General features: G+C 35.8%; 1 protein-coding gene across 1 annotated transcript in view; it reads right to left on the bottom strand.

Annotated features, from left to right (window-relative positions):
* Positions 1–4,327, bottom strand: part of LOC118778980 (immunoglobulin-like and fibronectin type III domain-containing protein 1) — a 21,450-nt gene extending 17,123 nt beyond the window's left edge. The window contains exons 1-2 of the mRNA XM_036530784.1: positions 4,282–4,327; positions 461–583 (exon numbers count right to left, since the gene is read on the bottom strand). Of these exons, the coding sequence (XP_036386677.1) occupies positions 461–583; positions 4,282–4,327 (169 nt within the window). The remainder of the gene's footprint in view (positions 1–460; positions 584–4,281) is intronic.
* Between the last annotated feature and the right edge of the window lie 9,623 nt (positions 4,328–13,950).

Genomic DNA, 13,950 nt, shown 5'->3' on the forward strand with positions numbered 1-13,950 from the left:
AAACTTTAGGAACCATCCTTCCAACACACTTCTCTCCCTACCATAATAGTTAACGAATAGTCATAGTGCATCGTGCATAATTATATTGAAAAAGCTACGTTTTGGTTGTATAGGTTTCTCCATCTGTTTTCTTTTACAAAAAATGTATTAAAATGCCTTTTTGCACATATCAGAAACCTAATGGTGAGTGGTTGCTGCATTGTTTTTTTTTTCTCTCAGTCAATATACAATGGATAACAATGTCTATGGTAGTCAACCATAAATAACAATTAATAATTCTATTCTGTCAGATCTATACAATCTATATTCTGGAGGGCCAAAGTGAGGTGAAGTGCAAAAATCTTTACAAGATGATCATTTTCATTTCCTCCACCAAATGTGTTTGAACAACACCAAAAGATTCTGTCCCTTCTCGGCTAATGTTGACAATGCAAGATAGCAAAATCAGTTTGAGCCTTACCCTCCTGAATAGTTAAGGCGATGGGTTTCCGGGTAAAGTCTGGGGTGCTCTTTCCCTCTGGAACAACCTCCACGTATTGTGTAATCATGACGCCAGGAACTCTCGACCTCCTTTTGATTGCCACTGGTGAAGTCAAAGTGAAGACTGTGTTTGTGTGGTCTACACATACAGTATCATTTAGATGCACCAAATGTGGTTCTTTGAGGTTTCTAAACTTCAATGCAAAAACAAGGTTCCAAATTTTTGATGACTATCATAAACATATATCAATGGTATTTTTTGCTGTAATTAAGTCATCCCAGCCTATAACACAAATAGCATATTGCAGCAAAAAATGGAATTATAGTGCAGTCATTTTAGCTGTTCAACTATAACACACCATACAATACAAGGTACATTCTAGAATTGGGGGTACATTTCGCGTCTCCCAGATAAACCTTTTGTTATTTTTCCAAAAAAAAAAAAAACTTTATTGAATCAGTTTTGAATAATAATACTAATTATATTAAACTTTCACTAATTATAATGCTTGATGTATATTTTAGGTGCAATTTATACATAAAATATTAACTAAATGACTCCCACCCCACACATTATTGACTGTCTTCGGCTCCTGATTCGTACATTCAACTTGAAATAACATGAAATAATTAAGTCTAATTTTCAGTTTTTTGTGCTTACTCTATTAACAGTTATAAATCAATTGCATAGAATATCTATTTTCTGTATAATATGTCATTTCAGTAATAAAAAATACATATTTTGTGTCTGTCCCAATGTTCTGATCAACTCTGTTACCTCTGCTGTTGTAAAACCGCATAAAAATCTGCAAAGAGTTCTAATAAAAAGCATGTGACCTGCACCCAGTGATGTCTCTTCCCCTGGCGGGAAACATCTGGGAGGCAGTGAGGTATGTCATGCTTCTTCCCTCATTATTTTGTACAAAATGTTGAGGATACACCAACAGTAGATTAATTATTTGTCAACTCTGTTATTGTGATATACCAGTGAATCTCTCATTCAATTAAAAAAAAAATGATAATATGATGAAAATCCATGAAATTCTGATTTTAGACATGCCATGTAGTATCTGGTTTGAGGTTAGCACATGTAGTTAAGGCACAAAATGGTGGAAAATGTCAACTCTGTTACCGTGAACTCTGTCAACAGTTGACGATTGACGATTTTTTTGTTTTCTTTCTATACTTGAAATGTACCCACAATTCTGGAATGGGCCATAAACTTAAGGTTTATAAACTGAGTACAAAGTTGTTAATATATATTTTGTATGAAAAAAAAACAACAAAAAGGAGTAAAGCCCCATATAGCAAATGGGATAATAAAAAAATCATGGCACTGTAAAAAAATATAAAAAGCCTGTATTTTAATGGGCAGGACAAACAAATCAGTAATTTTGGCAATAACCTTTGTCAGGATTTAACATACAGTACTGGCTCAGGCAGACATATCCTTTTCCACCTGCTATTTTATTATAACATGTAATGTTGTCTTTTATTAAGAAGAGGTTAATATTGATATTTACTCTACATGTTTGTCTTATATATAGCGACAAATGTATTGATCTGTTTAATCTATTAGAACATAGGCTTTTTATATTTTCTACATATTTTGGCATCCCCTTTGTCCCTTTGGACTTCCCTCCTTTTGGCATTGGCATTTCTTTTCCACAAATTGGACCCTTATTTTTCATGGGCATCTATTAGAGATTTACTCATCCTTAGATGTGCTCCTATTGCACATGTCTTGGTATTGTTTTTACACATTATCCATTTATATAGGTGGATATTTACAGAGGATTTTGGTACTTTGCCAAAGGATACAACAGCAGAGCCCCATCTGGGAATCAAACCAGAACCTTTTGGGTTACAAGACCACTGCACCACATTGCAACAGTTAGTGGAACTAGATATTCACATTCATACTGAAAGGAACAAATCTTTTTTTATTTATGTTAATTTGTCAGTAATGACATTCTAAATAACTTGATCAATCCTTGTACTGGATGGTCAAACTGTTTTGCTGTCACTCAAGTACCTAACACTCTCTACAAATGATCTTTCTCACAGGTGTAGGCAAGTATTTAACTCATTTTTATAAGTATTTTGTAAAACAATGCTTATATAGTGGGTTTAGACCCTCCAGGATAAGGAATAGATTGCAAATTAGCATTGAAGTTTTTAGTATGTGACAGTTGAAGATTTCACAACAATAAAATGTAAATACTTTTACCTTTTGGACTATGAAGGCCAATTAAACTGCACCATAAAGGATACAGGAGCATGCACCTTCTTGCAAATACACACTTATCAATAACACACTTGCCACTTATCACTTATCACACTTATCAAACATTTGTAGAGGGAAAACTAGACCATTTAGGTCTAATTAAAATGCTCTTGTTATTGTTGTTGTTTCATTTACCACCCACCTACCTTTACCCTTGGGCTTCTTTTCATAACCTGGTAGTGTACAAGCATGGTAAGCATATGGAGGAAGCAGGACAAGAGAACATTAATCACAGAGAAAAGACATATGAGACTGAACCCTTGCTGGGGATTATGAGGACACATGAACAGTGACATACACTTTGTGTTATAGAAAAATTATATACTTCTTTTCGTAAAAATGTCTGTGCGTTTTTGTAGTTATTTCAAATCCAGAAATGCTGTCACCCCTTCTATTGAAGTAATTTGTGTTGTCTGTCCTAAACCTGTCAAACCACAGGCATTTGAGCATTTTGAAGTCATCCATTCCTAAAGCTATTAATTCCATTAATTCACAGATTCTTAGCACAGGCACCTTGCCACCCTTGCTTGGGAAGACTGGGCATTAAATCATTCTTCTCATGTTCTTCTTTCAATTGATGTTTTCCATAAATACTTGCTGAACTCTTCTTTGTTCCATGTTGTACATTTTCATTGATTGAAGGACAAATACAGAACATACTCAGTCTGGTTCTCTTCTTTCAATTCAAAGAGCTATGTTTTTTTCTGTGATTACGGAAGATTGAAGGCTAAGGCTTGCAGGTCAGCTGTTCATCAGAATGTTTTTCCTGTTTTTCTTTATAAATACCTTTGCGATCTCATCCACTTTTATTAGCCTATTCTTCCAGTTTCATTGCCATTGCTGTTCATGCAATAAAATGCTTCCCGGGAGTCAATGATGTTAAGAGGATAAGTAGCCTGATGTGGAATATCTGTGGTTTGAGGCTGACAGACTGTTTGTCTTCACAAATTAAAATGTTTATTTTGGTCTTCTCAAGCCACTGTATTGTTCATCAGAGATGATACATATATGCTCTTCCTTTGATGTCTTAATAGTGTCTTTTTTCAAGCCCCAGGTGTTCTCTTTTAATATTTTAGAATTATAACTCATCATGGCTTCATGGGGATCTCTGTTCACATTTAGTTGATTTTTTTTTTTTTTTTTTGTTCTTTGATGAATCTTTAGTTTTTCACGTGGACATCCCATTACTCTTATCACAGGCAGTATTACAAGCAACAACCAGGTTGTTTTTGTGGTCTCCTATCCAGGCATTGGCTACGCCTGGCTGTGCTCTTCATGGGCCATTCAGTGACAGACAATGTAGGCATAAATGAGTTTAGCTTCTCATGTGCAGAAAAACAGAAAAAGCAATTATACATATACATAAACAAACAATAACACATTTTGCTAATTTTTGGGATTGTTGCAAATGCATAGAAACAGTCATTGCTTAATTCTTTTTTAATGTTCAAATGCGATGAGGGAGGTCTACTCTGTGCCCGTTTTGGGAGACATAATGGAGCAATTATTCTTACCCTGCCCGGGAACAATCTGTTCTGTTGTTTTCATCTTCTTCCACATCTTGGCGTCTTTGTGTAATTTCAACAGAATCTCAACAGTATTCTCAGAAGCTGAAAATACAGAGAAATAGTAACTCCACTTACTCCATTGCTATTCCACTATCAATTCCCGTATCAAAAACCAACTCAGCTAGTCATACTACCATTTTGTACTGTGAAGTACTAAACTGAGGAAATTTAAATACAGGAAACATGAGAAAAGTTAAGCATAAAGTATGTAGAAATGATGTGCTTTTGAAATGTTGAATGTTGTTTTACAGTTATCATAAATACTGTGTTGTTGTGAGGCTGTGCATTTAATGGCATTCCTGTTTAAAACATTTAACAAGGACTCCAGTGAAATTTTACCCTCATTTTCATTACTGCCAAAATATTGGGGCTTATTTGAAGTTATTTTTGGAGCAATAACCATAAACTTACTAAAAAATTAGGGCATTAAACATTAGGCCAAGAAAAAAAGCTTTAGCCCTAAGACTGTGGCATTATTTATGCGCATTACTGACAATAGCATGTGTGTGCTGCATTTAAAATAATAACAAGTAAAGTTTAATTGTGCCCAGAAAAGCTGGGCACTACCACTTTGAAAGCACTCTAATCATTGGACAAGCATGGCCCTTCAACAGTCAAGGGGTGCTGGCTAACGGTCAAGGAGAAACTCTACCTAGCTGCAACGCAGTCTGTCTTCACCCTCCAGTTAGAGGCCATGTGTGCCATTAATCTAATGGCTCGTATCCCAGCCCTGGGAATCAGGCTGTATGTCTGCCCCAGGAATCTGATGTTGACATGTTTTGAATAAACCCTGCCCCCTGTGCTTCCCTAAACTTTGACGTGAAGAAACTGGAGAAAGTACTCTAGTGGTATGGTAATATAACTTTGCTAAGGATAGGAGAATGTTAAAATAGAGCTGGAATGACAAATATCAAATGTCATCAAATTCTTGGGATACAATAAAGAGGCGTAATATCACTGTTTTGCCCTTATCTACTGTTATCAGACCTGGAATTCAGACACGTCCTTGTTTTTAATCAACATCTTTCTCAACTTTGACCAACAAATCTAAGTGCTATTTTTACTTTATAAATACATTTTTAAAGTTACTTTGATGAGTGCTGAGCTCACAGATCTGTGTTAGTGAGGAAAAAGTAACACTTACATCTAATGCCAACACATTAGTCAAAGACTAATGTTCACTGAATGGGGTCCATTTAATCATTATGCTGTTTGTCTTGAGAAAGACAAAAGACATTATACAATTTATTTCCCTCACGGCATTCTACATTTATACACTGCATTTATACACTCCTGCTCATAAAAACACACCTGTTCAGGACAATTTAATTCTTATAAATGGTTGGTTCTTAAAATCATCATTCCAAATAAAGCGGTAAACTAGATGCTTATGTCTTCTAGATATAGATGCTTACAAATGTTTTCTCTTAATTAATTGGGAAATGTCAGTAGTAAAGTTCTACAAACATTGGAGCAAAACATAGTGGAGAGTATTTTTACACAATCCTTTGTAAAAATAGAGTAAAAATAACATAATGCATGTTAATTATTCAAATGTTACCATGTCAACTGCAGTCACCACGGACGCTACAATGCTATAGCACAGTCAATGAGTAACTAATTTAAAAGATAAAATAACAAACTGACTGACATTAATTATCTTTGAGTTCTTTCATGATTAAGTGCCACTGTGGTGATTTGCAAGTTCTTGTTCATTTTCATGTCATAATGGCTCATTAGTTTCATAGAATCTTACTGCAGTGCAGGAGGTGGAATGTGCAATTTCAGTTCAGCCACAAATGACACAATTTACCACAGAAAATATTAAACAATACTTTAGAAAGTGTGTTAGAGATGAAAACTGTGAGGAAATGAAGAAACTGTTTAAGCTCTGTGGGGTGGGGTTTTTGTACTGCAACTATTAGCAAAACTGTAGGTTTGCCAAAGTATTTATGACATCAAGACATGAAAACAAAACCTTTTGAAAACATTACCTGATGCTCTGCGGCTATAAAAATGTTCTGAAGGGTTACGTGGAAGACTGTCTTGCAAGTAATAATGATTTGGGTGCAAGTAAGTGGGAACTTTCACACCCTTGATATGAAAATTAAGAGAGCGCTCATAGTCTTAACACCTCAAATGTTTAAGATGTTTTTAAAATAGTAAAAAAAAATCTACATGATTTCTCTGTGCTTTTGTGTGATTGAAAGCACTCCTTTTAAAAAATATTTTATTTGCAACTGCATTTGATTGGTCTTTACACCTTTACCAGTCTCCTCTGTGTATGATTGGCCCACTAAAAATTTGACTCTTTAACCAATAAAGATATATTAAGATTTTAATTTAATATGTAGCACATCTGAGGTAACTCAAAACTGATAGTAAACATATTTATGAGATTCTCGAGGATCACAGGATCCTTAGCAAGCTCTGGTACGCCAGGTCAGCTCCCTGCATTTGATAGGTCACATACCTCATAAAAATATGGACATACTATCGCAGATCTATTCTTATGTCAAATGATGTGCATGTGCGGAGCAGGCTTAATAAAAAAAAAAAAAAAAAAAAACTGAGCTGATACGGGCAAATCTGTCATTCTATCTGTCATTCCATACTTCATTCATAATTATTTTTTTAATTACCTCATAAGTTAGAACAGACAGTCCCCAAATGGGAACATATCATTACACGACTGCATAGTAATACATTTTTATTCCATCCTGAAAAAAACACTAATGTTCTCTAGATATGTCTGCCTGGTACCTATCTCAAAAAACCCTATTGTATTTTTTTTTACTGTTGTTGCTGCCTTCTAGCAGTTTAAAAAGTGCTGCATATGTACCCCTGGACAAAATTTGTGGTCTTGACGCAGGAGCAGTATAATTCAGAGAGTGCTGAACAGGTTCCAGGAAACCCAAACCAGCTCCCCCACTGTGTTGGGAGGGAAAGACCATCTTATGTTTTGTGATGGAAAGACACTTGCTTCATTCCAGCAGAGCGGTCACCACATTTGCTGTCCGTTGGATAGCTTTTCACCATGGTATCCTTATCTACAGACTTACACCTGTTCTTCCAATGTACTGTATGCTGCTGCTGCATGGAACTGGTGTCCATTTGAAATTGGAGCCATTCCCTATAACATTACATGCCCAGCAAAGCAATCCTAATTGGTTTCCTTCATCTTTGTCAATTTAAACATTTTCCATTAAGTGTTCCCAAAGTCTTGTGTGTAAAATATGATGCTACGCTAGAAACTAGCACTGAAATGAAACACTTTAAAAAAACAAGCTGGTTTTGTAATACCCTTGCCCTGACATCAAACTCACCCAATATGATGAAAACATGATAATCCAACACCTGCGACTAACGTTTATCCCTATTGTAATATTTTTATAAATATCAACAATGTGTCACATAGATTTTTTCATGATGTGTTTCTGACCAGGACTCCAATCTTTGCCTGTATCACATAAATTCAAAGTGTTATTAATAAATTTATTTATTTATTTATTTATTTATTCAGACATGAAGGAGTTACAGTACAGTACATCACCCATTTCTGTGTTGTTGGATCCTTCACAATTTCTGTTTGTTCTGTTTTTTTGCATTTGAATATTTACCTGTAGTGTTGAAAATTGGATATGCCATTAACACAATAGCAGAGTCCTCAAAAAGTAGATTTTTAGATAACTTCTAGACAAAATAAATCATGCTAACCTATGCATGAATTGCCTTTTAGAAACAATTATTTGACGATACAACTATTGGAATGATTTTAAAAGCATACCCATAGATTTTTTTATTATTATTAGTATCATGATACACGTTGTTTCATTGCCACATTATGCATTGTCATCTGTACTATTATTGTAAATTATCCAAGAAGCATTGTGATCACTGTTGTATACTGTTTTGGACCAGATAGTATTTTAAGGCACATGATAGTGAGCGAGCAGATACTGGATCTGCCAAAAATTAAAAAAAGAAGTAGCAGAGATTTTCCCTGATAATACTACAGGCTGAGCTTGGTATGAGCAACATGAGAATAGGAAACAGACTTACCTGTCCACAGTCCTCAGAGCTCCTCACTCAGAGCTCCTGTCTGGTAGCACTGACTCTGCTGACTCTGATATTTGAGAGCTGCCTCCTAGTTTTTCTTGGTAATAAAATGTTTCAAGAACATGTACTTAGATATAGTCACTGTGAGCTGGGGTTTTGCCAGGGGTAAGTAAAAGTAGGGTGCCAACAACTCCCTTAGATTATTGAGTTTGGAAAAAATAAAATTCTGTTTCTGGTAATCCCGTTTTTAAATCATTCAACTATTCAACACATTATAAACTATTATTTTATTCATTTTATGAACATTTAAAGATGTCATGGATATGATGATCATCAGTTCAAAATAGGACCATCTACAGGGTGTATTAGAATTCCATGCACAGGTTTGGGTCTGAAACAGTGGTAACTTAACATGGACCACTTTAATTCTAGTCACTTGGTCATGTTCTGGTGAGTAGAATTGTCTCCCTGCAATTAATATTGCAACAATCCAGTCATAACTATTGTACACATCTGCACTGTTACAAAAGTTACAAAAAGTTTTCTATTGTACATTACAACTTTGCTCTACTTACAGCACTGACATAATGTCTGTCACATTGTTATTGTCTCTGCAGCAACACTTAATCTCTCTTGCATTTTACTGCCCTTTACATTCTGTCTTTGCTTGAGTGAATGAATCCCCTATAAAGAGGGGAAATGTGTGCTGTAAAATACAGTTCGGTATTGGATTGTGTTAGTCAAATATTGTAAGGATTTGTTTTTGTATGATGGTGGAAAAAATATTGTTGCAATTCACAGGAGTGACAGCAATGGCCCAGAGCAATATTTTGTGAAGGATAAAATGGTTCACATGGTAATATGTGCTGTGTGAGCAACATAGATAATTTGTTTCCATTAGTATTACTACTTCTATTACTACTGCTTGTCTGAAGTGACAGGTAATCACCTGTGCAGCTTTTTTTGAATGAATGACTTATTTCATCAATCTAACTTGAACATGATTGGATTCAGACAGCTGTTGAATCATCCATAAAATAAAAAACAATAAAATAATTTGCAAATTCCAAATGGATTTAAGCGATATTGTCATTGATCAGGCTGTAAATGTCTTTTAGGGGTAGGTGTGTGTGTGTGTGTGTGTGTGTGTGTGTGTGTGTGTGTGTGTGTGTGTACCATTTAATTGCACTAAATTTTCAGTCCTGCATATCAAGCAATCTACAGGCAGTCACATAGTCACATGAGAGCACATTAGAACAGCTGTTTGAGATCTTAAGATCCACTGCCATAACCATAATCACTCTTGCTTTCTCCCATCCGTCCAGAGTTTTATTTGTGCAAAGCCCTTTTTCATTTCAAAAGGTGGTCATTGTTGATGAGAAATGGTAAGTTATAAATATCTTTCTAATACTGTATCTTCCTTGTGTGCAATTCAGTGGTTGTTTGTGTGTGTGTATATATATATATATACACACACACAATATATATATATTGTGACATGATAGATATGAAATACTTGAAATAATCATCTTGAAATGCATTAGTAAATGAAACTGAAGTGAGAGTCATAGCCAGTATCACAATCTAAAATGGCAAACAGAAAATGGCAGGGTAAAAATGAACCACTGGCCACACCTGGTGTTTACTATCAATGAATATGAATTTGGGTCATAAGATTATTTTCTGTGATTGATGTTTCTAAATATCAAATCTATATTCAACTGGAAACCAACTGTATCCTCAGGTTCTTTTTTTCTTGATTCCGATAACATGAATGAACATTAATGCAAACTGGTGGCATACAAAATTTATATGGGATTGCTTAGAAACATATTGTAATCTAGAAACATTGTACTAAACAAAGTAACCTAAGTCTCAATATGGCTTTTGAATTTGCAAAGAATGCCAATGAAGCTTTATGCAAATACATTTTTAATACTTTTTTAAATTCAGAAAATACATATACGAATGTACTTTTTTTGGAAGCAAATTCATACATAGGTATCATCTTCATTGTATATATTCGTCACTGTGTATATTCGTCTAAGAAACTCATTTCAAGCATTTAAGCATAAGTCTTTAAATCAAAATCTTTGAATGCATGTTTCCCATTGTCTTAATGAGGTGTGTCCAAACTTATGACTGGTGCTGTGCATAAAATATAGAAAATCTGACAAAATGCTGCCAGAGACGTTAAGATTGTGTGTAAGATGCCAGCTTCAGCAAACTAGTTTAATGGTTAGAACTATTGTGAAGATGCAGCTTACTCGTGAATGTCTGAAACTTAGATTTGATTCAGAATTTTTAAAAACCAAATTCTGCTCCTGTAGGTCTTGCGGAAAAGCGTTTATCCCTCATCAGTCTTGCTAGACATATATTCTGAGTATTCTCAGACATGCCAACAGTGCTGTTTTTTCAGGAACGCATATATGACAGATAAAGTTCAACAGTTCACTCTGATCCTAATTCTGACCTTATAAAAAGATGTTTTGGTCTTGGCTCACTGATGAGTGTGGCCTCCGGCGGTTTGCGTTACACTCACTGACAGGCGCTAACCAGGCTTGACATGCCCAGACAGCTTGTACACAACAGCCTGACTGCACTTATGCTGTTCAAGGCTGTGATCTTTCACCAGAAAACCAAAGAAGACAAATATCAACACTGGGCAAGCAGTAAAAAACACATTGACTACAAGTAAATAATAGTCAGGAACAGACTTTCTCTCTGGAAAGTGGAAGACAATCCTGTGAATCTTTTTACCTTTCATTTTATCTCATGGATTTGTCTCTTTGACATTTGGACTAGGAAATATAGCGCTGTAGGAGACAAAGTAACAAAGTTGGCAGCTGAAACAGAAAAGTAGGCTACACACTCAACACCATTTCAAGACATGCAGAACACCGTCACACTGCTGACACACCCATGGATATGTGCTCACAGAGTCAAGGAATAAGAAGATCAAGAGCAACACACAGTGACAATATAGTATCCACATATAACAACAGAGAGGAGACAGTTTCCGCACAAAATGACAGACTGGTACCGAATGAGACGTCATAACCATTGTCATTTCAGATTTCAGCACTAAGATGGGATACAATACCTAGACAACACTGATAAGGCTTAGGAAATCATGAAGATGGCAATAAACACAAGATGTTAGTGTTCCTCTATGCCTTGAACAACATCATCCTCGAAAGCAAAAATTGCGGTTAATAAATTATTTTTCCGACATTTGCTTATAAGGCACTGTTCGTGCACTTCCCCGATCTGATTTCCTGAGCTGCCGCACTTGCATCGAAAAATAGCACAATTCAAATCGTCTGTGAAGCTATTTTTGGGCTTTTGATTGGTTTAAAGATACACCTGGGGTGTGGTTATGCTAATGTTTCACAGCTAAATCTTTTTCACAGACAACATGGCTGCGTCCGGTGAAAATGACCGTGTTGAGGTTAAACATGGGGTGGTTACTCCTATGTATGTGTTCAGGTTAAATGTAGGGAGTCCCTCGTAATCAACAAATAATATGTTAAGTTCACGGTAAGTTCAACGTTTTCTGATCTCTTAGAAGGTGTAGATGCCCGAAACAACAAGGTTGTCAACGCAAATGACTTTCCAAATGACTGATTTGCCTTGAGTGTAGGCTTTGGGTGTAAAAAACACTCTTGAATCCTATGCTAGAGCTTGCTCAGTGCCTAGGACAATAAACTGTTATGGTTAACTATCTCAGTTGGTGTTTTTACGAGGAGGTCTGATTTTTTTGCTTGCTTACTTCAGTTTTCTGAGGAAGAAAAGTCAGACGATTTATTCCATTTGTACAGTCTAATGGAAAAAAATGCTGGTATAGTGCCAAACTTCACGTTTTTCCGAGTGTAATACCATTTCAGTTCGGTAGATGGAACTCTCTATTCACCATAGATGCAAGTAACTTTTAGGTCAGCAATAGTTGTTGGTTAACTTAAGTTTAAGTTCAGTTTATTCATTTATTTAGCACGGACTGTACACAACACACTAGCTGCACCAGATTTAGCTGTGGAGCTAATTCGCAACTACAGTCCCTGGACAGGACTGGCCATGTGATGGTCATTTCTGAATGTACTAATTTCTGAATTCTACTCAATACAGCCTCTCTATTGAATTTTTCTGCCTCTGTTCAGGAGTATTATTCTGCTGCTGTGCTGTAGTTTAAAGGGCCAGCTGCTTTTCACATGTAGGGACCTCAAATGCTCATACAGCAATATTAGATTGTTGGAAATTAGTTAAGGTTTAGAAGAAAGTACATGGGACAGAATTCAGTACTAGGTTTTCTGTTGCAGATCTCTCATCCAGTTGCAAATGGTGTCCCATTTATTTGGACAGGCACAGTATTCTTCTTCTTCTTCTTATTATTATTATTAATAATAATATTAGTAGTAGTATTGTTGTTGTTACAACTCTGTTCATCACTACAGTACACTGCTGCTCAGAGAATTTAAAAGCAGTCATATTTAAACTTATTTTAACAGTGCCTTGTGTAGGAGGATGAAGTCCACTCCCCTCTCCATTGTGCAACTGTGGACAGTTCAGTGTGCCAGCTAGCCACATGCATATCTAGATGTATTGTGTTTTTAAACACACACTGACTGCATAGTTGATTTCCTCCATTAATATGTTGACCAGTTTCTTGAGTTGCAAAGACAATTGCAGGATCAGACTTAAAAAGGCAATCCAATGTCAAGAATGTTGATGATGTAGGGTTGTCAAATGTTTTAGTTTGCATTGGGTCTACAGTTACAGGACACACAGATGGGTTTAACTCCTGACTGACAACAACCAGGGCAGCCACACCACCAAGACCAGTGCATCCAGTTGAATTATTTCTGAACCACCTTGATATTGCCTGCTGCCTAAACAGGTCCTGCAGAGTGGCTACAAAAGCTCCAGAATGAGGACATCAGAGCCTACCGCACACATCAGTTTGGTACAGAATATATTGTGTTTGTGCACACAGACATTGCAACAGAAACTGGCCAATGACACATGACAACTGCATAATTTAAAAAAGGGATCGCTTGGTCTTTCACTTCCTTTGACTTGAATATGGGCTTCAAAATAAATTTGTCATGAAGTGCCACATCATAACTATACATGCAGTCCATTTTTTCAGCCAAGGGCCTTGTACTGATTGCCTGCGTCAATAATAAAACGTGTTAACTAGAATTAGATTTTTTCAACATTTTCAGTTGCTCTGTATAATAATGATATATTATGACAACGAAACAAGTCCTCAAACATTAAATCTTAAATTATTAATTGATCAAGTTAAATGGAAGGATTAATCAGTTCCATATCCTTCCCCTTGGTTTACCTACCACAGTAATATGGCTGTCTTTTATATAATGACTCCTGCTATTGTTTGTGACACTAATTATTTAGCATTGTCTCTGCTGTTAGCCAAAACTGTGTGTATCCACTTTTGTAAGTCTGGAACAGAGTTCCTGAATGTCAATTATATACATTTAATGAAATACATTCAATGTGATATCTGCAATACTGATAATCAAAAATGTATATTTG

This window comes from Megalops cyprinoides, chromosome 6 (assembly GCF_013368585.1).
Source record: "Megalops cyprinoides isolate fMegCyp1 chromosome 6, fMegCyp1.pri, whole genome shotgun sequence".
NCBI classification, from domain to species: domain Eukaryota; kingdom Metazoa; phylum Chordata; class Actinopteri; order Elopiformes; family Megalopidae; genus Megalops; species Megalops cyprinoides.